The 23,503-nt window shown below is 44.0% G+C and overlaps 1 protein-coding gene across 4 annotated transcripts in view; it reads right to left on the bottom strand.

Moving 5' to 3' along the window:
* The window catches only part of Elmo1 (engulfment and cell motility 1), a 535,377-nt gene that overhangs the window by 424,159 nt on the left and 87,715 nt on the right, over positions 1 to 23,503 (bottom strand). For all 4 annotated transcript variants that reach the window (XM_041645693.1, XM_041645696.1, XM_041645694.1 and 1 more), the window contains exon 2: positions 16,931 to 17,080. In XM_041645693.1, the coding sequence (XP_041501627.1) occupies positions 16,931 to 17,008 (78 nt within the window). In that variant the 5' untranslated portion in view covers positions 17,009 to 17,080. The remainder of the gene's footprint in view (positions 1 to 16,930; positions 17,081 to 23,503) is intronic.

Genomic DNA, 23,503 nt, shown 5'->3' with positions numbered 1-23,503 from the left:
CTACAAATAAGTCCATTCAATGTAATCTCCCTGCTTAGACATTCACAGGTACTTTTTAAAGAAATTCAATAAATTCCTGAATATCCAATCCTTCTTCATGCTCCAAAGCGACTCTAGCCTGTGACGATGCAGCTTTTGTATCATAAACTGATACAAAATTGATATGCAATTTATGAACCCTGAGGAGTCTTAACTTCTCTTTGCAGTCTCTGACTGTTCCTGGAGCTAAGATAAGTAGCTAAGGAGGACACAGCCAGTGAACAAAGCAGCCTCTAGTCCCCATCAGTCACTGACCTTCCCATACCGTCATTAACTCACAGACCTTTAATTGGAAAACTATTTTCCACAAAGACCTCAAGTTGTTGGTCCTATATTCTTAATCCTTTCTGCAGTGCTTTAAAAGAATCTGGCAGCGCTTTTTTTTTTCTGACACTTTGAAGAGTTACTGCACAGCACTGGGGATTTTCCTTTGCTTTTTGATGGCAACTCATTGAACAGATTCTGCACAGCGGCTCTGTGTAATGTTGGCCCAGAAAGAAAAGAAACCCAGCTTCCAAATGTCAGGGTATCACAGAGAAAGCATTCGCATGTTGACTGCAACTTGCACAATAAGACTCGGAGAAACTTTCATGTACAATGACCCATCTAGTTCCTTGACACTGGGTCAAATGACAACAGTTGCTCTGTTAGCTTTATTGTCCTCCAAAGATCGCGTGACTGTTCCGCACTTCAGAGCTGTAGTGTAAGTGTGGCGAAAAGTGATGTGTTCTGAGAGCGGTGTTTACATTCCCTGTCTTCATAACAATATCTGAACTAATCTGAAAGATAGTAACAAAAATCACACTTCCAAGAGGCAAATTTAGCCGCTTCTTCCAAAATGAGTATTTTGACAACACTTGCAATGCGAATCACTGAACTAACAGTCCAATAATTATAAAAAATGACAGAGGGTCTCACAGCAGCCTCCCAAGATTAATATGAGGACCTGAAAGATGACAAATCAGGCCTCCTATTTATTGACAAATAATTCACTCCAAAAATCGTTTACTAAAAAGGACTTGTTTCAAGTTTCATAAACTAATCAAATATTTTTTACCAACATAAAGTACAATATTCATGCCAAAGACACAAATAGTTAGCACTCCAATGCATTAGTGGGCTAAGAATAAATAGTTATCTCTTTTAGACGGCCTTGTACATTCTGTAGAAACAGTCTCCCCTTCAAATAAAAAAAGAAACTCCAAAAGAAAATTGAATCACAACACTAAAATTCTTGTGTCATCTATGATCCCCTGAGTCTCCTTCTAACTGCTCACTATTTTATTTTGCTAACTACCAATATTTCCTAAATTTCATTGTCTCTGACAACAAGAACCAATTTCCTACTTCTCTGTCTCTCAACTTTCCTCACTATCAAGCCTTCCAAGAAGTGCTTCAAGACAACACCAACCTGGGTTCTTCCCCACCCTTAACCATCAATGTCTCTTCCAGTACAGAAATGAATGGTTACACTGTGAATTATGTCAAGTCTTGTGATCTGCTTACCTGCCTCTGTGTCAAATAATATACTTACACTTGTGTCAAACTCAAATGCAGAAGGTCAACCATATTCATGTGTAGTTTGAAAATAAGACGTCAGAATGACAAAGTGTGACTGTACACCCTGACAGATGAGAAGTGATTGGACTAGGTGACTTCCTATGAATAAGCCTCAACGCACAGTAGGATCCAGGTTCAGTTTAAACATGGGATTAGCGAAGCTGTGTCAACTGCAAAGAAGATGGAAGTAAGATGCCACTCTTCTCAGTTAGGGTTTCTATTGCTGTGACGAACGAAACACCACGACCAAAGCAAGCTGGGAAGAAAAAGGTTTGTTAGGCTTACACTTCCTAATCACAACTCTTCATCAAAGGAAGGAACTCAAGCAAAGCAGATTTCTGGAGATGGGAGCTGATGCAGAAGTAACAGAGGAGTGTTGCTTTACTGGCTTGCTCTCCCTGGCTTGCTCAGACTGTTTTCGTATAGAACCCAGGATCCCCAGGCCAAGGGTAGCACTATGTACAATGTGCTGAGCTCTCCCACATCAATCACTAATTAAGAAAATAACATACAGTCTTACTTACAGCCCCATCTTATGGAGGCGTTTTCTTGAGATTTCCTCCACTCAGATGATTCTAGCTTAGGTCACCTAGCACAATGTCAGTCAAAAGAACACAGGAGTGAAGTGATGGCAAAGGCAATCTGAAGAGGGTAGTTCAAATTCCTCAATTGCCACCCTGTGACTCATCTCTCTTTCACTGCACAGCTAGCCCACATGCTTGCGAGTGGACACACTATGCCAACTTACCGTCCCTTAACTCTAATGGGTTTGTTGAGATATCTGCCAGCAGGCACTGGTGAGACTTTGGGCTTCTTGACCTGAAACGAATGTTCCATTAATGGGAGGGTGACAACCTGAGGCAGAAATGCAGGCTTGAAGAATATTAAAACCGCCTTTGCAGGGAACACCCAACACGTGCAAGCAGTGGCCACAATGTCTCCATATGTCTGTATCGTCAACAAAGCGCTAACGCAAACTTTTACTATCTGTCCTCACTTGACCAGTCTTGTGGTATAGGGCAGCAGTGGCTGCTTGCTCATCACATATTCACACACGAGGGTGTCACCAAGCCTGCTGCACTATGGAGAAAACTATGAGGCTGCGTAGTAAAACGCAGCACAGGTGACACCATCGAATGGAAGGTCACTGTGACTCTGGGTACCTCGGTGCTAATTCTCTGTGACTGATGTCACTTAGTTTATAATCCTTTAGCGTGTCCATGGGACTGGCGGATGATCCTTCCTCACACATTAGCCACAGCAGTCTTGATAAAACGTGATGTTAACTCTGGAACGTTTAACATTAGCTTCTCCGTTCCAGCTCTTTTCTTGTTTTTAATACCCAAATCACCACTTTCAAGCCAGCTGTTCCCTGAGGTCCTTCCTTGTCTCGGGCTGCTTCTAAGGTGTGTATATTCACCCACAAGCTCAAAGTCAACTAGTACCTCCAAACTCTCAATTTTCAATGTGCATTTGTCTACTTCTGACGCTTACCAAAATATAGACCCGCAAGAAATATTACATCTTCCCTATCCTTCACACTGTAGTGTCGGGTCCCAATTCTGTCAGTTTACTCAAACTTTCCTCTTTATTCTGCCTATAGACAGAAAGAAGCAATAAACAGCGAGCACCATGTGAAGATCCTCAGGCATTTCTGCCTGGAGATACAATAAATGGGAAGGAGTAGGTAAAGGAACTCCTATGATGAATGGGAATAGTTGGCACCATCACAAGACTACAGGAGGCTAAAAAGGCCAGCTGGAAGGAGAAACCATCTAGGTCATATACAGACACTCTTGAAAGCTTGTTCCATCACAGGTTTTTAGATGGAAAAGTGGCATAACTGGGTATGTATTCTCAAACCACAGCAGACTGTGCTGGTGGCCACGAGGCCAGTGAAAACCCAAGAGAATCCTGAAAAGGCAGACATGGAACAAAGTCCAACCTGAGGCACAGATTGCAGAGGGAGGAACAGAGGCCATGGGAGGCACAGCAACGGTACTGTCCTCACCCTGGGAGACATAGCTCTCAAATCTACCTCCACTGTTATCAGGCCATGACACAATTATCTCTACACTGGGCCACGACAGGAGGAGGCTATTTTCATTCTATTTTGCAATTCACCAAATAATTCTCAACTTGGGACCATCTGAAAGGATAAAGCACCATGTCATTCCCCTGCTTATGTCTTTTGATCTACCATCTCCTGAACAGAGAACTATGTCCCCAGAGTTCCACATGAAAAAGCCTTGACGGATCCAGTCATTCAAAACCTGTTCTTCCTCATGGTCAAATTTCCTTCCAACTCCAAAGAGATAAAATATGAGGTAGAGTTTCTTTAAACACTGCCTCTCCTCCATGCATTCATTCTCTCTGGATTGGCAGAACTGGCTACTGACCCTAACTTGGCACTTTGCAGGTGGAGCCTGACATTCATAATTTTCATTCCTTCCTTTTTAGGCTATCTTTTGGATGAATCCCTACTTTTATCTTCTTTCACCAATTTCTCTTTAGTTAAACCAACTTTGTGTGTTTAATTCTTTTGAATAGTTAGTATACTGTACTTGATATTTCATTTGCTATCCATACTGTTTCATTTCTATGGTTTCTAGTTTGTTTTTCCCCATGCTCACTGGTTCTAGGTTCGTCACCACCTACTCTATGCCCACTGTCTTTGTTTGTGTAGTTCTCAGCGTTTCTCAGCGTCTCTCATTGTTCCGCCCCTGATGATACCTGACATGCTATTATACAGTTTTCCTGGACTGCACTCCTCAATGCTGACAAGCACGGGCAACAGGTGTGATAACGAGAGATGAAGACGGAGGGGAAGCTTCCTACAATGGCTGTGGGGGAGAGGAATCCAGGAAGACACACAGTTTCAGCTTAAGCAGAAAGAATAAGGTGACCCCTTACCAAGGAAAGAGGAAGAGAAGAAAAGTGCACAGGGGCAGCGGGAACCATGGAGTGGAGAATATTTATCCTCACAAGGTCTTCACAGATACATTTAGAAACCTTAATGAGGACAAGGAAAATGATGCCCTCTCTAAAGCCATTCCTTCTCACAGCTGTACTACATTGTGAATAAACACAGAGAATGCTAGCATCATCTCATCTCTCTCCTCTACTCAACTAATACAGCTTAGAGTTGCAGCTATGGCATACACTAGATACTGAGAAGGTACAAAGCACATCCTGCAGCAATGCAGAACATCATACAATGGGCTTCAAGGCCTTTTTCTCCCCCAAAGTGATGTACAAACCTCATCTTAGTCACATGCTCCCCGGGATAAAGTACATGCTGCCTTTTGTAGAACAATTAATAAAAACCCAGAGATGGATATTGGGGTTCAACCTGAAAACCAGAAAAGCAAAGCAGCCAGCCACTGGCTCTTACCTCAATCTCAGACCAAAATGGAGATCCTGCCTCCACGAATTCTCAGAATGAGACTGAGCCTGAAACCTGACTCCTCCAATTTTATATTCTTCTATAGTGCTGGGATTAAAGGCATCCACCACTACCACCCAATTTCTATGACAAACTAATGTGGCTACTGGGATTATAGGTGTGTGTCACAACCGTCTTGTCTATATAGCTGATCAGTGCAACTGTTTTACTCTCTGATGTTCAGGAAAGCTTATATTGACATACAAATGAAATATCACTTCATTTCCCCTTTTGTCTAAAATAAAAATGTCTATAGCTAAAATAAGAAAAACTAAAAATAATAAGCGAAATGGCTACAAAAAATATATACAGTCAATAAATACATCAACAATGTCTAGTCCATTTGCATTTGACAAATTCAGAGAAAATACTTCAATCTAGCCTACTAGGTATCAAAGTCTTGTACCTAATTTACTTTCCATCAAAACTTGCTTTCTGTCTCAGGTAAGCAAGAAAACTATAACTATCTAATATTCAACTCCCTCAGAGACCCAAGAAAGAAATAATATTAACTGAATAAGCAGGAAGTGCAAGCAAGAGACTGCTAAGAAATGTGAGAAATGACAGAAACAGCTGGCTGCCTAGACAGTCACCAACGTTCCTCTGCAACAATGGGGCATCTATCTTCAGCCTACTGGCCTAGCATACTCAACTGACTATTCTGTAAAGCAGAATACTCTGAAGGGCTGTCCTTCCATGCCTTGACAATGTTTGACAGTCACTTTCTTTTATGTCCTGCTTGTCCAATTAAGACAGCATACTGCCAGCAGTTGAAGCAAGTGCATTTTCTTGTTCAGTGGTTTACTTTTGCTACAAATAAAGTAACCTCCATGTGGATTCGACGCCCATTATTGTTTCTGAACATATCCTGGTGCTGCCAAGAGCAGCCATGTCTCATTGTCATTAAAACACAAAGAGCCGGGCTGGAGAGTTGGTTCAGCGGTTAAGATTACTGGCTGCTCTTCCAGAGGTCCGGAGTTCAATTCCCAGCAATCATATGATGGCTCACAGCCATCTGCAATGAGATCTGGTGCCCCCTTCTGGCCTGCCTGTCTACCTGCAGGCAGAATACTGTATACATAATAAATAATAAAAAAAAAAACAAAGAGCCTATGTTATTAAAACATCTTAAATGCCATATTCTGTAGATCTCTGAAGTGTTTGAAGATGACCTGTCTATTTAAAATATATCTTTGGTTGACCTTGAAAACATACTTAATGTGACTACAAGTTCAATTATATTAGGTGACTAATTACTAATTTGCATTTCCTTATTATTCTAGACAGTTGGTAATAACTTTCTAAGACTAGAAATTTGCATTACAAATTGTTAAATGAGCTGTATGATGGCAATACCTTGAACAAGGTTAGAAACATATTTACAGTATGTTTTAACAAAATCTCAATTTTGTATCAAAATACAAAATTTTTATACAATATACAAAAGTCCAATCCAATATAAAAATTTAAAACTAGTAGTTGTTTTTTAAAAGTAGATTCAATAATCTACCTTTTTATCTTATGATATCTATATCCTCCCTTTTATCTTCTTAGAGTACATTCAGTAACCTACCCTTTTATCCTATCATATCTCTAGTTGGTAGAGCATAAGACTTTTAATCTCAGGGTCATGGGTTTGAGACTTAGGTTCAGCACTGTTTGTAGACAGAAGCTTCTGTCCTGCCTGGTCCCATAGCCATTCAGGCCCAAAGAAACACACAGAGGCTTATGTTAATTATAAACTGTTTGGCCTATTACTCAGGCTTATTATTAACTAGCTCTTACAACTTAAATTAACCCACAGTCTAGTCAATGTTTAGCCATATGGCTTAGTACCTTTTCTCAGTGCAGCCTTCTCATCTTGTTTCCTCTGCATTTGGCTAGTGACTGTGTCTCTGTCTTTTATCTTCCCAGAATTCTCCTAGTCTGGATGCCCCGCCTATACTTCCTGCCTGGCTACTGGCTAATCAGTATTTTATTAAACATATACAACTGACAAATCTTTACAGTAAACAAGAGCATTATCCTACAGCAGCCTTTATTTACAAAGTAAAAATTTCATCATTATGGAGACACAGAATTCTTCACACTGAAGTGTGTGTGTGTGTCTGTGTGTCCCTGTCTGTGTGTGTGTCTGTGTGCATCCCACCATACACTAATCTCTAGATAATCTATTTTTTAATAGGAAGCACGAGGCATGACATATACAAACATTACAGAAATTAAGAAGGTTTTCATCACAAAGTTTCAGTTAAATACTGTTGATCCAAAACTCTGCCCTGAGCTGCCACAACTTTACTATGCAACAATCCTATGGGAGAAGGTAAGTTGGCAAACCACCTCTCCACCTACACAGAAAGCATACTCAATATAAGCTATTATTCAAAAAGAAGAGCACAATGAATGTTGGGGTTCACTCTTGCTCAATTAAACTGTGTTTTCAGAGGTAAGAAATAAATTGGATTTCTTTTCCCATACATGTAATATTCAAAGTTCATACGAGGTTCTATAGAATATCCTATGAGAGAAAGAGAAAGAGAGGGGGAGAGAGGGAGAGAAAGAGAGACAAGAGAAAGAGAAGAAGAAAAGAAAGAAAGAGAAAAAAACAGAAAAGGAAGTTCCCCAGGCACTTTATTTTAAAGGAAGTTTAAGAAATAGATGCTAAGTTACCAAATTCAAGCATTGCAACAATCAGATGAGGGATAACTTCCTCCACTAATAGCATTCTAAGTCACCACAAATGCCTAATGTAATATCATAGGATTATCATATATTCCTCAAGTGAGTTCTTAAAGGTGTTATGTGTGTACTCTATAAAGTAAGCATAGGCTCAAAATTATTAGGATACTGTTATTAATGGAGAAATGGAAGCACTGGCTTTAAGGGAGACACTGAAATTTACTGTGGGAGCCAGAGACATTGTCAGAAGATTCAGTAAATGTCCAGGACCTCACAACAGTATTTTCCAAATGCGACAATAATCATGAGATCATCCCCCAAGAGAATTTGATAAATACAGTAATCCGTGGACCTTGAACCACTCATCCATCTCCTCTGTGTTTTCAATGGCTCCTGGGCAATCTTGATGTAAAGCCAAGTTCGGGAGTTTTCCTCTGGTTCGTTTTCAAAAAAGAGGAAATTCTATCTACTGCCCAAGGGATATTTGGCAGTGTCTAGACACTTTTGCTAATCACACTGCAGGAGAGGTACCACTGGCATCTACTGAATAAAACCAGGATGTCCTTAAAATGCTAGCAGTCACAAGACAGCACCACAACCGAGAATTATCAGGCTCAGCACCAGAGCTGAGCATCTAACCCAGGCACTCAAGAAAAACACTGCAAGGAAATCCCATTGCTTCTAGTGTTTGCAGCACAGGTTAAAAAGCAGTTCTCTCAAATTTCTGCCTGATGATCTTCATTCTTTGTTATCAAGATCCCCATCTGAATTCAGGTGTTTTTATTTGGAGCTCAGTATCTGTCGGTTGCCTCTGACCACGCAGTTAATGTTTAAACACTTTGGAATTTGTGGACTTCCAAGTTGAAGAATTGGTTTAATGTATTCAAAGAGAAGTTTTTATTACTGGCTCCAAATTTGCCTAAAACATGAGATGCTTATTCTACTCTGTGTAACAGGAGAACGAGAACTGGCTGCTTCTGGCTGCATTATTAAGCAGAGAGCCGAATGCTTATCTCACAGCAAGCAAGGAAGGACTTAAGAATGCTGCCAATTCTTCCTTACAAAATTGGAAATTGCTCCTGGTCACACCCAGGGAAAGTGTAAAGCCTGACTTTGAGTCCAATTGGTACCCACCAAGTCCACATTCTTAAATACCTTGCTAATTTGCCTGCTGAGGAGCCCAGCTCCTGCATGCTAGCCTGTTAGGCCATATATGGCTTTGCATGGTCTCGACTGTAATAATCCAGTCCAATTAGCCTTTGGATTTTAAGAAAACGCAGCCTTTGCTTTCTTAACCCAATAGGTCCCTGAAAATGTCAGTGGTAGCAGTGGAGCAGGCACACCAGGGATGGTGTTCACTTCTGATCAAACCTGACTGCTGGTACTGGGACATAATAGATGGAGAGGCTAAAGCAGAACCAACCAGCAGAGAGACCTAGATTTATTAATGTCTGCCTGCACAGCGGTGTCAAACAGTGCTGGATCCAAGGCAGCACCTTCCTAGCAGAATGCTCGTGGCCAAATTAATGAGGCTGTGAATAATTATGAAACAGGAAAGCCACACAGAACTCTTAGGGCTATAGCAATATGACAAAACACTGCGTGCAGTGCACTTACGCCGCCTGGCACAGTGCATGCCAACTAGATGGCAGCCATTGTTTTAATTTTTTTTTTTTTTTTTTGCTACTCTTATGGGAAGGATCCGCAAAACCCTGAAATGTCAAGTACAAAATGTGAATGCACTTTATTTAATTAATGAGCTTTCTGAACTGTCTGGTCTAACTCAGATTTGCACCTACTGAATTGTACCTTAAATATGGTATAAAAACACAACAGCTGAGGCAAAGACACAAACAGTTTATACTTGGTTACCGAAAAACGTATGTGCTTCTTTTGTGGAAACAAACTTCCCATCAACATATGGAAAGGAACCCTTTTAAAGCATGGCAAATAAAGAATAGCAACATGTTACTTTCAACTTAGCTGTTCAAAATTCAAGTCCATGGTAGACACACAAACAAAAGGGAGTCGTATGATAGACCCCACGCCACAAACATCCTAAACCACATGCTGACCACTGGGAGCTCCTAATCAACTTCAAGAGATGTGTATACACAGGAGAAATGCAAATTATAACTGCAAATAAAAGCAACAGGCAATGAAAATGGCTCCAGAAAATAGAAGGCTGGCAAAAGGGCTGTATTATAATGTGTTCAGAAAAGGGCTGGGTAAGGAGACGGATCTCTGCGGGAGCTCAGATTCGCAGCATGGGCAAGCCAGGGACAGCCGCGGGAGAGAAACTGGGAGAGAAGAGAAATCTATGAACACACTGCAACGCAAGTCAGAAAAACCAGCATTTACTAAACAGGAGGGGACTTCAAGACTGCAGCTCTTTTGGATACGGATTGCTGGGGGGGAATTACAGGAGACTAAGACGCTTTGCTTAGGATTTTGATAGGAGACTCAGGATCACTGGAAAATCCCATAATCGTCTATAATCTTTTTTTTTTTCCTTTAGCATTTTGCGCTTTTCTCAAACAAAATCCCAATCATCCAAACAGGAAAATGGAGCAATAAAGATTCATTCTGGCAGCAATGAGCGAGGAGACCCTGAAAATCCAGAAACCAATTAAGAAGGACCAGTCAAGTTAAGACTGGAAGCGAGACCATCTATCTCATCTGCTGTGCAGCAGGTTTCCGTGAGGTTGAAAGTCCATCCTGCAGAGAAGCTTCCTGAGACAGGAAGTAATAACTCAAAATGGTTTCAAGAAGTCCCTGAAACTAAGCAGATTCACTAGGCCCCTCCCTCCTCTAAAGTAAACAGTAAAGACTGCTTGAGAGTTCTCTCAGAAGAACCAAGCTGCAAAGAAAACTCTGAATTAAACCCAGGAACCTGGAAAAAGCAAGGACCAACCAAATTGCCTAGAAGAAAACAAGGACAAGCTGAGTTGCCTGAAAGAGGCTCAGATAACCGAGTCACCAGGAGAGGACACTCTCCAAACTGCTGAACTGCCTTCATGCTGTGAAGTGAGGTCCAGGTCTCTAGCCTTTACAAGCTGTCACTCACGATGCCATCAACTTTAGTGAGGCATCTCGGCTTCTGTAAGTAACACCCAGTAAAACACACTGTTCTGCCAAGATGGACTTTGGCTCTATCTCTACTTACATTTGTTGTGGGCTACCTGTCTGGAATGAGTAGATGCATGTGTCATGTTTCCCCAGGAATAGCCTGTCACACAACATCAGCACCCTCTGGGTCTCGGTCAGCAGGACAGCAGCCTCTCTGACTATTTGTCTAGCACACAGTTAGTGAAGACGACTGGCCCCTCACCTGACCTGCACACTCTCCTTGTACAAAGTCCATAATTTGTACTCAGACGCTGGTCCATAAATGATCCCCTAAGACCCTTTTCTTCACAATTAGAGAATTCCATCAACCATCTGTATGTCTTCTAAAGATAAGTGATGGTTTGTACGTTTGTATCATGCTCCACCAAGTAGAGATTTGGTGCCAGATAATGGCCCACACTGGTGACAGACGCAGGTATCACGTAGACGGGTATGAAGTTTAACGTCGGTAAGATTGTAGGCCTATTATTTCTATTTGGTGTGGCAGCCAGGCTCTAAAGCCATAGTCAGAATCTAAGGATGGTCAAGTAGTCTACCAGACAGGCCTTCTTAACCTAGCAAAAGGTCAGGATGTTGTTGTTCCTTTCTTTGTAATTTGATAGAGATGCTAATTCAAGCCTAGCAGACACAGCAGGCAGGTAGTTGTGGACTTGACTGAAAGCCATTCACCTGGTTACCTAGGAAACACAATGCTAATGTATTTCCCCTAAGTTAAGTTTTGGTATAAAGACTGTTTTAAGAATAAAAGGAGGAATTCTTCAGGATGTGAACTCAGGACTTCATGAGAGACCACTGAGAATCTCCTTCCGGATAAAGCCATGTGAGTTGTGTCTTTATTCCCGTGCCTCCATGCTGGTCCAGAGAGAGACAGTTTATGTTGGGGTCTGGTTCAGAGAAATAATTTATGGTCCAGGCTAGCCACCAGACCCCGACAAAAGGAAATGCAGTTAAGACCAAACCTGTCAATCCATGGTGAGCACACAGACTAGAGGGCTGACGGTAGAAAATATCTGGCAGAGTAGACTAGGATCAAGGAGGAAACTTAATACAGTAGGAAACAGCAATGAAGTCCCTCAGGAATGATATCTGAGGGGACGAGTTCAGGAGGATTCCGCATAAAATTAGCAAGAGGGAGGAAACTGAGGCTGAGGGAAAAAAACAACTTGATTGAAGCTAGTAGATACTACCTCCATGAAGCCAGCTTCAAAGGAAAGAAGGGTGTTGTCCATCCACAGACGGTGCCATGACATTACCAATACAAACATCAAAGTAAGCATGGTAATGGAGAAACAGTAGTTAACAGGAAGAGACTGCAGGTGATGTGACAATTTCCCACGGTAGGAATCAAAGGGCTTGCTGTGGGAAGAGAGAAAGGAGCTTGTGAAGAGGTGAAGCACTGGGCAGGACAGGCTAAAAAAGAAAAGGCTGCTAACACCACAGAGACAGGGCTGGCGTAGTCAAGTGAGAGACACAGGCCACTCTTCCGTCTCTCCTGGAGAAGGAAGGCCAGCTGGCACAGGGCAGGTGCCAAGAGTCGGCGTTATCACGTAGGACTCAAGGCCACAGCATTCTCGGGCACAGCAATGATGCTTTGCTGGCTCCGGGTCTGGTAAAGACGGAGTGAGTGGGGCCCAGGCAAGAGATGCTGGAGCTGGAAGAGTGTGCTAGAAGCAGCAGGACGGCTGTCTGGAAGTGGTGGTCTGGGTGCAGATGTTCCCTCAGACACAACAGAAGCAGAAGGACGGCTGTCTGGAAGTGGTGGTCTGGGTGCAGATGTTCCCTCAGACACAACAGGTGTCAGTGGAGGAAGTTGCTCCTCCTCCGGTTCATTAATAAAATGCCCACGCATCAAGTAAGAATTGGTCACTAGGCACTCCAGCAGCATTTGAGGCAAGGCCACAGTGCCATAGCTGTTTCTCAAACTGTAGAGTTGCCCAGGAATGTGGGTGGGCGGAGCAGTAGGGAGCCAGGAACTATTCCACAACACTAACTGCCTGCACATATAGCTAGGAGTTTCCTGTTGCCAGGTGATGTCTCCCTCTTGCCCTCCAGTTTTTTCCTCCTTCCTAAATGACTGGGAAATTAGATGGAATGGAAACAAGGTGGCTTTCTGGTGCTGTTCCGGAAGGGCATGCAGGTGAAAAGGAACTAGACTGCATAACAGACACTTGCTTAGACTAAGAGTGATAATGGCTACCTTGGCAATTAAGACTCTGAGCCAGGCAATAAACTACATGGTTTTCATATATTTTCTTTAATCTTTGCAATAACAAATTATTATAACCTTCCCCTTTTTGAAGCAAGGAAAAGAAGGCTCCACGAGGCAAACAAGCTAGTTCAGAAATCAGGGCCCTGAAACTGCTTATCTTGGAATGTATATATTCTCAATCCAGGCTGAAACTGAGCCTGCCGTGGAGGGACATGGCAGTGGAGCCTTGAATGGCTGACTAGATAAGGAAGGCAGGGGAGGCTGGAAAGTGGCCCAGAGAGTCAGTCAGTACCATGGCCTATGGGAGGATTCATCGAAGAAACCTGTGATAAACCAGGATCCTACCAGATCCTTAACCACTGCTGCTTTGGATTCCCAGCCTCCAAAACCGGGAGCAAGAAATTTCTGTTTATTACTCCATCTAAAATACTATTTTACCGCAGCCGAAACAGCAAGCAGAGACCATTGTCGGGTCTCAGTACTCCTGTTCTGCCCCCATATACACGTACGCTGTACACAGCCACCACTCTGCGCACCACACTGCCATGCAGGAAGCGCCTCCGGCCTGAAGCTCAGACTCCACAGACACACAGTATTTATTAGGTGAAAGGTAACTAAAAACAGTAAATGTGGGGTCGCTGTAGCGTCTGCGTATCGCAACCACCACCCTCCTCAGCCTCACATCTGCTGGCTGGAACAGAGTCAGGCACCAAGAGAGTGGCTAACTTTGGAATGTGCCATGTGGCGCGGCAAAGTCCATTCACAAAAAGATCCTAGCGACTCTTCCTGGCGAGTGGAAACACGGAAGAATCTGCTCAAGGCTGACAAAGAATGTAAACAAGGCCACTGTGAGCAGATGTCCTCATTCAGCAGGTGTCATGAGAGGACAGCCGAGCCCTGGATAACTACCACGGTGGAAGCTCCTCCCCCAGGATGCATTGGTGAAACACCCAGCATCAAGTAAAGACTGATCACAGGATCCTGGGAAAGCAACATTTAAAGACAAGCTCACCCTATCCAGAAGGTACTTTTCAAACTGTAGGAAGTCTGGTTTAGATTCGCTGGTGCTTATTATATTAGTACACGTGTGCGCGCGCGTACACACACACACACACACACACACACACCACCACCACCACCACCACCACCACCCTTGTCAACAGAATAAAAACCTCTGCAGCTAGACACTGCATATTTTATATGAACTTCCTGGATGATTCTAGCACAAGGTTCCAAGGCCTCTGCTCAGAGTAGAGACAATGACAGCTCGATGTGACAGCAGAAAGTCCACAATGCCTAGCCCGACCTCTGAAAAGCTGTTGGTGAAATCGTGATTATCCAAGCTTAAAGGAAGCAGTGAGCTTCCCAGCACTTCTGCTAGCATTCAGTGGGCAAGAGGCAGACAATACGACCCGGAGCAAAGGACGCAGAAATGCAGGAAAAACTCCAGGCAATCATCCTTTCGACTACTCAGTGCATGTGGAGATGTGGTCCCAAGTCTCAGGGCAAGTTCTCATTGGATCAGGAAACAGTGGCTGACAGCGCGCCTCTGCCGTGGCTCGGCTGTGATACAGCCAGGCAGGAAGAGCCTGGGTTCCTCATTCTTAGTCTGCCTCAATCTAGAAATGCCAGGAGGACCATAACGTAGATGGCCATTTAAAAGTTAAGTTTTAGGAGGAAAGGAAGCCTGCAGTCATGTCCTGGTCCATCACGGACTGACAAGCCAGGCAACTTCTCTGAGCTCCCATATTCTCGTCCATAGCACTGGGATACCGAACAAGGCTGAAACAAAGTCATCTGAGAGCTCCCTGGCATGTCACCCTGAAAAGGACACAAGACCATTTCTCTGGCACTTTAGCCCAAAATGCAAAACTCAAATCTAATAGATAAGAGGCACCATGGAACCCCAAACTGAAGTGCTTTCTATAAAACAGCTGTCAGAAATGATGAGAGACATGTCAGACAATGGAGATCAAAGAGGTACAATGATAAATATAATACGTGATCTTGGGTGGGCATTAAACAGTGTAAAAATGGCTATAAATGACCCTGCTGGGACAACTGATGAAATATGAACATGGACTATACACTGTATATTATGTGATTATGGACCAAGTGCCTGAAATTATGTGACAATGTTAATGTTACAGAATACTAAATACAAGGGAAAAAAATGTAAAAGCATAGAATCTTTGCGATTTTTTATAAATCTAAAATTGTTTAAAAGTACAGAGATTATTTTCTTTTAAAATTGTTGAAACTCATACACACAGCAAAGGCTCCCCAGGCAGCAGGAATGTGCATCAAAGTCTGTCTTAACACAGAGGACCACAAATTCCACCAACCATGGTTAAATCAATACTAAATAGTTCATTAGAACCACTAAATGAGACTCACTTAGAATAAACCAGTGGCTTTAGTGATTCCAATGTGCACCCTGGCTTGGGTACCACTTGCCACTCAGCTATGCACAGGGATACCCTGGGAATCTTATTACCATGCATATCTGGGTCAGTGATCTAGGTAGAGCCTGAGAACCTGCATTTTTAAGGTCCAAGCAGCTGTTCCTGAGTCCCACATGCTGATAAAGCAAACCCACCTGGTAGAACACACTTAAACCCATGCCTCAGCAGAGGCCAGACTGTGGGTGACAAACCAGCATTTGCTTTGGTTGTCATTCTTTTGGACTGGCCATACCTAGTCCCAACCACATTTGGTCTATGTCAGATATCACCAGGCAATCTCTTTTAAAGGCAAAACTCGACTAGTCCTATGCAAACCTCACGTAAAGAAGGCTGAGTGTTGGCTTCCTGATCCCTACACAAAGCTACTGGGCATGTATACTTCATTTGTAAGATTCTCCAGTGACCTCAGAGGACAGTGAAAATGTCAGTGAGGTGCTGGTTTGATGGACGGGTTTTAACAATCTGCACAATGTGACATTTCTTGCATGCAAATTTAAGTCTACTTATTCTGGTTTGACCTGTGGCATCTGTTTTGATTACTTCTTGGAACCCACACATTGCCAAGCCCTGATAATAAAATTAAAATCTGACCAGAAAAAGAACTATGAGGATAATGATAAAGTAGTATCAAGAATATAATGGTTAGTGTTGCCATGGTTTTCTAATTGAAAATATAGACCACCACTATGCTTCCTGAACTCCGTAAGTATAAATTAAGTCTCATCTGTCTTCCCTCCCATTACTTGTTCCAGAATGACTTCAGGGAATGAGAACCGACCAACTTCCCTGGACAATCTCTAAACAAAGAGTGAAAGCCAGATCACATAACTTGTCAATCATCCAGGCTCACAAGCGAAATGATTCTTATAAACTCTCTTGATATATTTTTCATTCAGTACATATTTCCTGATTCTATCTTATATTTCAGAAAATCTGCTAGACACTCAGTGATTTTTATGCAGTAAATAAAACTATGATTGGTTGGGCTCCAAGATGAAGCCCCTCTGTATTAATTTTATTATAAAGCTGTTAATACAACGAAACACTTGTTGGTTCTTCTGGAAATAAGTTTTTTTAAAGTTAAGTTTTACATTGCCCATAGTAGAGCGACCTGCTCACCCATGAGTCCCTGCAAGTATGCTAGGACAGCCCATCTGTCCTACTGAGCAGCGCCCAATCATCCTGTCCCTCTGGATGGTAGTGCGACTACTACGGACAGGAACCCAGTATTGACACAGTCCAGCAGATGGGGCAAGACTGTAAATGCACAGACTGCCCTGCAGCAAAGACTGCCCAGATTTTACAGTCCCTTAGAGAACGATGGAAAGGTATCCAAAGTCTCCAACCACTCAGTGTGGGGAGAAACACCGTTGTGAGCTCTGTACTCTGGCCCACCTTACTCACCTGGTCAATCTCCATGAATTTAGGGTAGGCGCCAGGCCATTTTATGGCCACCTTCACGATATCCGCAGGCGGCGGCATTGTCTGACGGAGGAAGTCCGGAGCCGGTGGAAAAGGGGATCCTACTGCGTAGATCGTCACACGTGGCTATATCTAATGAGGAATGACAAAAAGAAAGAAGTAGCTCAGCGCAGATGCAAGGCGAACTTGCTTCATCACTTCCTGTTTTCACTGGTGTCTGAGAAAAGCTCCCCTTGGTGCCTGGGGACTGAAGCCACAGGGGCACAGCCAAAGCACCACAGGTCCCCAAAGAGAGATGGAGGCTGTGAAAGCAGGGGAGGCAAAACCTCCAGCAGCCACTGCCCTGGTCGGCTTGCCACGTTTTCAGGAACAAAGCAGCAGCCCTTTACCACACGAGATGGAACCCTGCTCTCATTGGTGCCCGGGGCCTGAATGAGCAGGGATCTCGCCCAGACTGCATGTAAACCTTGGCGCTCAACAGTCTCCGGAAGAACACATTGCCCAGGAAGTCATGGTCAGGAAGCAGCTTTTATTTAAAGCATTTTCTATGTGTCACAAATAGATCTGTGCTATAGCAACCAGGATGTCATGAGGAAGGAGAAATTCCCCAGGAGTTCACACATGCTCACACTCCTTCCCCAAGGCCAGTCTTCCAGAGGGAGAATACACACGTGGCCTGGGAGGGTTCAGAAGAACCTTGAATTCTGTCACAAAAAGAGCAAGATTTTTCTCTCCTGTGTCTCCATTTCTTTATCTCACTGATTATTCAGCTAGATGAAGCAGTGCCGTGGGTATGAATACACAGTATGGAGGCTCCCCAGATGTCACCCCACCCATCAGCACTTTCCCCTTAACCTCAACAGTTTTCATTGGCTCTTGGTGCTCTCCTTCAGAATGTCCTCATGAATGGAACACAAACACAGAACTATTATCTGCCGTTTTCTCATTTCTTTCTACAAAGGCAGCATCCTGTACTATTTTTTACTTTAGTGCTTTTCCAGGTCTCTCTATGTGTCCACAGAGAGGTAAGACAATACTGAGGCAGACTCATTCTTTTCACAGCTGGTCATCAGGGTGTGTCCTCCCTGACGAGCCCGACCCCTGCAGTGGGTTGATCTTGTGCTTTCTCTCCTACCTCTGGTGTTACAAACAAGCCTACAAGGCATAAAGTCATGCAAATATAACTTCAGACATGTAAAAATTTATCCTTAATAGATTCACAGAAGTCAAACTGCTGGGGCAAGAGAGTATACTATCTAAATTTTAATTGGTATCTCCAGAGCCCCTCTGTAAGGTTCTACCAACTTGCCCTCCCTCCAGCAATGCCCGAGGCTGCCTGCTTGCTCACAGCCTCACCAACAGATGGAGTGTGTGCCAGTGTGGAAACTGACAGCCTGGAAAAACCCACACCTCAACGTACATTTTAGCTTGTATTTTTCTCATTGCCAAGTATAATGATGGAAAGTCTCATGTTCTTTTCCTATCCACTGTCCAAACTCTGCCCTTTTCTATGGTTCTTGGCCTTTTTTTTTCCCAGAAATACAAGTCTATATGAAGACTTTAATCAAACATGTCTTTGATCTTTATCAGACCAACAAAAGTCTTGTCCATTTTTCTACCCTGATTTCCATGGCCCATGAACAGCGCATCACTGTGATGACAGGGATGGCAGAGTTAATGATGATACCTCAGTAATACTCGCAGTTGTTTGCATAATTAACTTTGGTGGAGCCGACCAGCGAATGAGGTAAACCCCAGCAAAGCTATTGCTCCTCCTCGGCTAAGAAGAACCTACTGCACGCACTGGCTTTGTGGGAGCCTAGGCAGTTTGGATGCTCAACTTACTAGACCTGGATGGAGGTGTGGGTTCCTTGGACTTCCCACAGGACAGGGAAACCTGATTGCTTTTCGGGCTGAGTGGGGGGGACTTAATTGGGGGAGGGGGAGGGAAATGGGAGGCGGTGGCAGGGAAGAGACAGAAATCTTTAATAAATAAATAAATAAATTTTAAAAAAAAAAGAAGAAGAACTGGAAAGCTTGCTGTGCAGTGCTCATCAGCGGAGCCCAGCAAGGACAAACCCACAAAGCCCTGGTTTAATCTTGCATCCATAGATTGCCACTGCCCCTCCACGAGGTGCAACACTTGCTTTCTGTGTTGAGGACACAGGTGCAGAGAGACACAAGAATGGGTAGGGACTCATCAGCACATGCTGGCATCGGTGACTTGGAGGTGGCGGGGAGTTGGGGCAGACAAAGGGATGACAATTGCAAACATGAAGGCAGGGGAAGGCTGACTGGGGCTACAGCGTTGGAGTAAGGACCCGGAGAAAGGTGAAAGCAGGCCCTGTGGACAGCTGAGAAATCACTCCCTGGACCAGGAAAAGGTCAGTGCAAGAGCCCCGAGGCAGAAACATTCCTGAAAGATCCCTAAAAGAGACAAGTCCAAGAAACCAACTAAGACCAGGCAAAAGAAGAAAAAGAAAGCTTCAGGGAGCAGCTGGTTCATAACTTGGGAGGTTGCTCCCCAGATTCCTGACCCTGCACACACTCTTTCACCATTGTTTCATGACTTCTAGGCAAGAAGTACCTGTTCCTATACAGCTATTTATCCAGTCGGCTACATTTAAAAACCCTAAAGGTTTGCATTATGTTTGAGTAACTTAAATTTTCTAGGGTGGTATCTTGAAAAAAAAAATTGTCAAATCAATACCAAATCTTGTTTTGTTTAAAACTGCTCAAAGTTGAAAACAATAGGGGCTTACTAAATAATTACAGTGTCTCACTCTACACTAACCTAAGCTAAGGATGGGACGGCTCTGCATTGCTTCTGCCTTGCTTGAATACTTGAGAACATGAGGGACACAAACCCCATAAGTACCAAACCACTTTACTGGGGATCCACATCCAAACGCAAGCCCTAGAACGAAAAGTAAGAAAAAGACTCTCGGGCTGGAGAGATGGCTCAGAGGTTGGGAGCATTGCCTGCTCTTCCAAAGGTCCTGAGTTCAATTCCCGGCAACCACATGGTGGCTCACAACCATCTGTAATGGGGTCTGGTGCCCCCTTCTGGCCTGCAGGCATATACACAGACAGAATATTGTATACATCATAAATAAATAAATATTTAAAAAAAAAAAAAAGAAAAAGACTCTCGCCAGGCAGTTGTGGCATGCACCTTTAGCTCAGCACTTGGGAGGCAGAGGCAGGTAGATCTCTGTGTGTTCAAGGCCAGCATGGTCTAGAAAGAGAGTTCTAGAACAGACAAGGCTACACTGAGAAGCTACACTTGAAAAAAACAAAAAGAGAGAGGGGAGGAAAAAGAAAGGAAGGGAGGGAGGGAGGGAAGGAGGAAGGAAGGAAGGAAGGAAGGAAGGAGTAAAGAAAAAGAAAAAGGCTCTGATGAAAACAAAGGTTGTGTGCATATTGGGTAACTCATTCAAAGCAAAGAACACCCAATCCTGGGGGTCCAGAGAATGGACGGCAGAAATAAAAGTGCCCTGAGCACTCCTCCACCTCTCCACAAAACAGTCTAAAATTACACAGAAAGAAGTGACTTGGCCTAGGAATCAAAGGCCGGTCTTGTTTTCTTCCCCTTTAACTGGTCTTTATTTCTGGGACGAAAACCTGCTGAACAGGTGAGAACACAAAAGCAGGGCTCCCCAGAGTCTCCCTAGAGAGCAGAAGGGCAGCACACACAACACAGCCATTGAAAGGAAGAAGTTAGGGACTTCCCTGGCTTGTTTCCCAGGCCAGCTAGTCTTCAAGGGCTCTCCCTGTAGAGACAACAGCAGGAGAAGGCAGGAAACACCACAGCTCCCAGGGAGCGGAGCTGCGGCCACAACTGCAGGGTAAGCAACCCATCCCACATGCCCCACATAGGAACTCCTCCTGGCCTATCTACGCACAGTCTCTACTGCTCCAAAGCAGTATCTCAGTGGCTTTGACTTCTTACCACTTGACAAAGGTGAGACCTCTACCAGAACTCTGTCCTATGCACTGCAGCGGAGTGGGCAGCATCTCGGACGGCTCCTCATTACTAAAAGGAAACAGCTCCCCTTAGTCATGAGAGGTTCTGCGGCAGCAAACCCTCTGGGAGGGTCACTAGTGGTCAGGACAGTACTGCTAGAACTACACAGAACAATCTGATTGGCTCTGCAGCAAGTGTTAACACATAGGTTAACTGCCCCAGTTCCAATTTCCAGATGGAAACACACTTTGAAGTCTCCATCCAACAAGTCTGGTCTCCAGGGACCCTTTGCTCCCCCTAGCAGAGCATCTGTAACACTTGACCCTTGCCAGTTTCTTCCAACATGCTGGGACCCTCCAACAGGAGAGCCACATCATATGCAGTTACACCCCCAGGGCAAGATCACAATTTCATAGATGGCTGCCAGCTGACCCCATTGGCTTCACGACTGACCTTTCATGAGATCTACCAACACAGGAAAAACTACGTTTATAACACTCTACATCTCCCAAGTAATGTGCAGGTTTCCTGACATCACCCGATTGCTGCAATCGTTGCGGAGAGTCTGGTATAATAATTCTTCCTCGGATTGAAATCTGAGGATCACTGAGGGCAGAAACAATAGAGGAAACAGTCTATGCAGCTGGCGAGACAGCCTACCGACTGCTTTCTAAGCTAACTCCAAATCTCTGGAGTTAGCCAGGAGTGGGTGGAGAATTTGAAAATGCCCCTGCTTGCCTGCTAGATTCACTTTATTCCGTATGTAAAACTGAGAGTCTGTAACCATCATGTGCACATTCAAAAGCTTGTGTACACTTGAGTATACACGATAGAGGAGATTCTTCAGAAAGGCATTGGTTACTAAAGGCTACGTCTTAGTTACACGCGGGTCTATAATCATGGTAGGTTTACTCTATCCCTGAAAGTCTCCTTGAGTCATGTTTCCAAGATAAGGGACAGAAATCACTCCGTCCCTAACTAGGTATCTGTCTTGCTTTCCAATTCATCACAGTGAAAGAACCAGACAGAGGAGGCTGGGTCAGAACAATGGGACAAAAATGAGAAGCAACATAGGGAAGGGCCCACCTCAACCTTTCTCTCCTCTCCTCTGACCTACTCAACAGACATCATTTCTGGTGACAGAAAACGGCTTTCAAATAGTGCCTATGGAGACAGCCTTGCTTTTAAAACGTTGTGTGGTTCCCAGTTCCGTTTGCCTTGGGCTGTAGAAAGGGGAAGGACTCCCACAGAAAGCAGCCACAGTTCACTCTGAGGCCCACCCCCATCTTCCTGGAACTCTCTAGCTTTCATGTTTGAGGTTGTTGCCTTATGTGGGCAGGGTTCTTCAAGAAGGCTCCCGGCAGACAGACAGGGCTCAGTAAAGCTTTGTTCTTGGGGCTACATCATTCTATTCCGAACAGACTCATTCCATCGCATTATCTGCCAGGGTTTAAATAACCCACAGACTTACATGCTGGGCACACAGTCCCCAGCTGTGGCACTACGGGGGAGATGGTAACAAGAGGCGGAGCCTAGAAAGAGGAATTAGACGACTTGAAGCGTGACTTGGAAGTTATACTATGAAGGTTAACCTACGCTCCTCCTACTTGCCTCCTCCCGCCCTTTCTCTCTTCTCTCTCTACTCCAGCCTTCATGACGTGAGCAAGATTGTTCCACCGCGATGCTCTGCCTCACAAGAGACAGCAGGGCAACCAACTGAAGCCTGAAACCTCTGAAACTATGACTCAGCTAAAACAAGGAAAATCTTGCCTCATAAATTGTTCAGCTCATGAACTTCAAGTCTGACCAGCAACGTGCCTTCGGTACAAGGCACTGACTCAGCAACACATTGACACATTGGCGCACTGACGCAGTGGGGGCAGACGATGGCGCCCAGCCTAAGTTGGAGTGGTGAGTCCCAGTCTTGGTGAACCTTTGTTTCTCCTCCGAAATAAATTTCACAAAGGAAATTCTGTAGCAAGAATCCATGAGACAGCGGAATGAATTCCCACAACCTTCCTTTTGATAAATCATATGGATAAACAGGGACTGCCATGGAAGTTCATGGGACAAGAGGAAAATATGTGTCCCCTACCCTGGAGGGTTCCAATGGACCACATACGGTGGAGGCTGAGCCTACGAATTGATTCCATCTCCATCTGGGATCTGAGGTCATTCTCAGGACCCAGGAGATCACAAAGGAAGATCTAGAGAGCCCTGGAGACCAGGGAACACTGTGGAATATGTAAACATTCGGGAGAAGGTGAGGAAAGGGAGAGACTGAGTCAATGTGCAAGGCCAGCTTTTCATTTTATGTAAATGCTGTTGACAGACACCATGGCAGTAATCTTGGTAATAACTGCAGCTATTTACTTGCCATGAAAGAAAATGTGCTATTAGCTAGTGTTGCCATGCAATCTGATGGGAACTTGAACAGAAAATCTCTTTTCCAGCATCTTGACTTGCCACCCTGAGTGGAATAGGGCAGGTGTCAGAAGGAACAGTGGACGCGATCTGAGAGGAGTCAAAGGCTGAGCACCTTCTTCTACTTATTCATTGTCACAGCTCTGTGTGATGGAAGTTGTTAT

The sequence above is a fragment of the Microtus oregoni genome, unplaced genomic scaffold (assembly GCF_018167655.1).
Source record: "Microtus oregoni isolate MIOR12 unplaced genomic scaffold, Mior012 000115F_ref0000277, whole genome shotgun sequence".
Classification (NCBI taxonomy): domain Eukaryota; kingdom Metazoa; phylum Chordata; class Mammalia; order Rodentia; family Cricetidae; genus Microtus; species Microtus oregoni.
The sequence above is the reverse complement of the archived record's forward strand: the minus strand, read 5'-3'. Positions and strand labels throughout refer to the sequence as shown.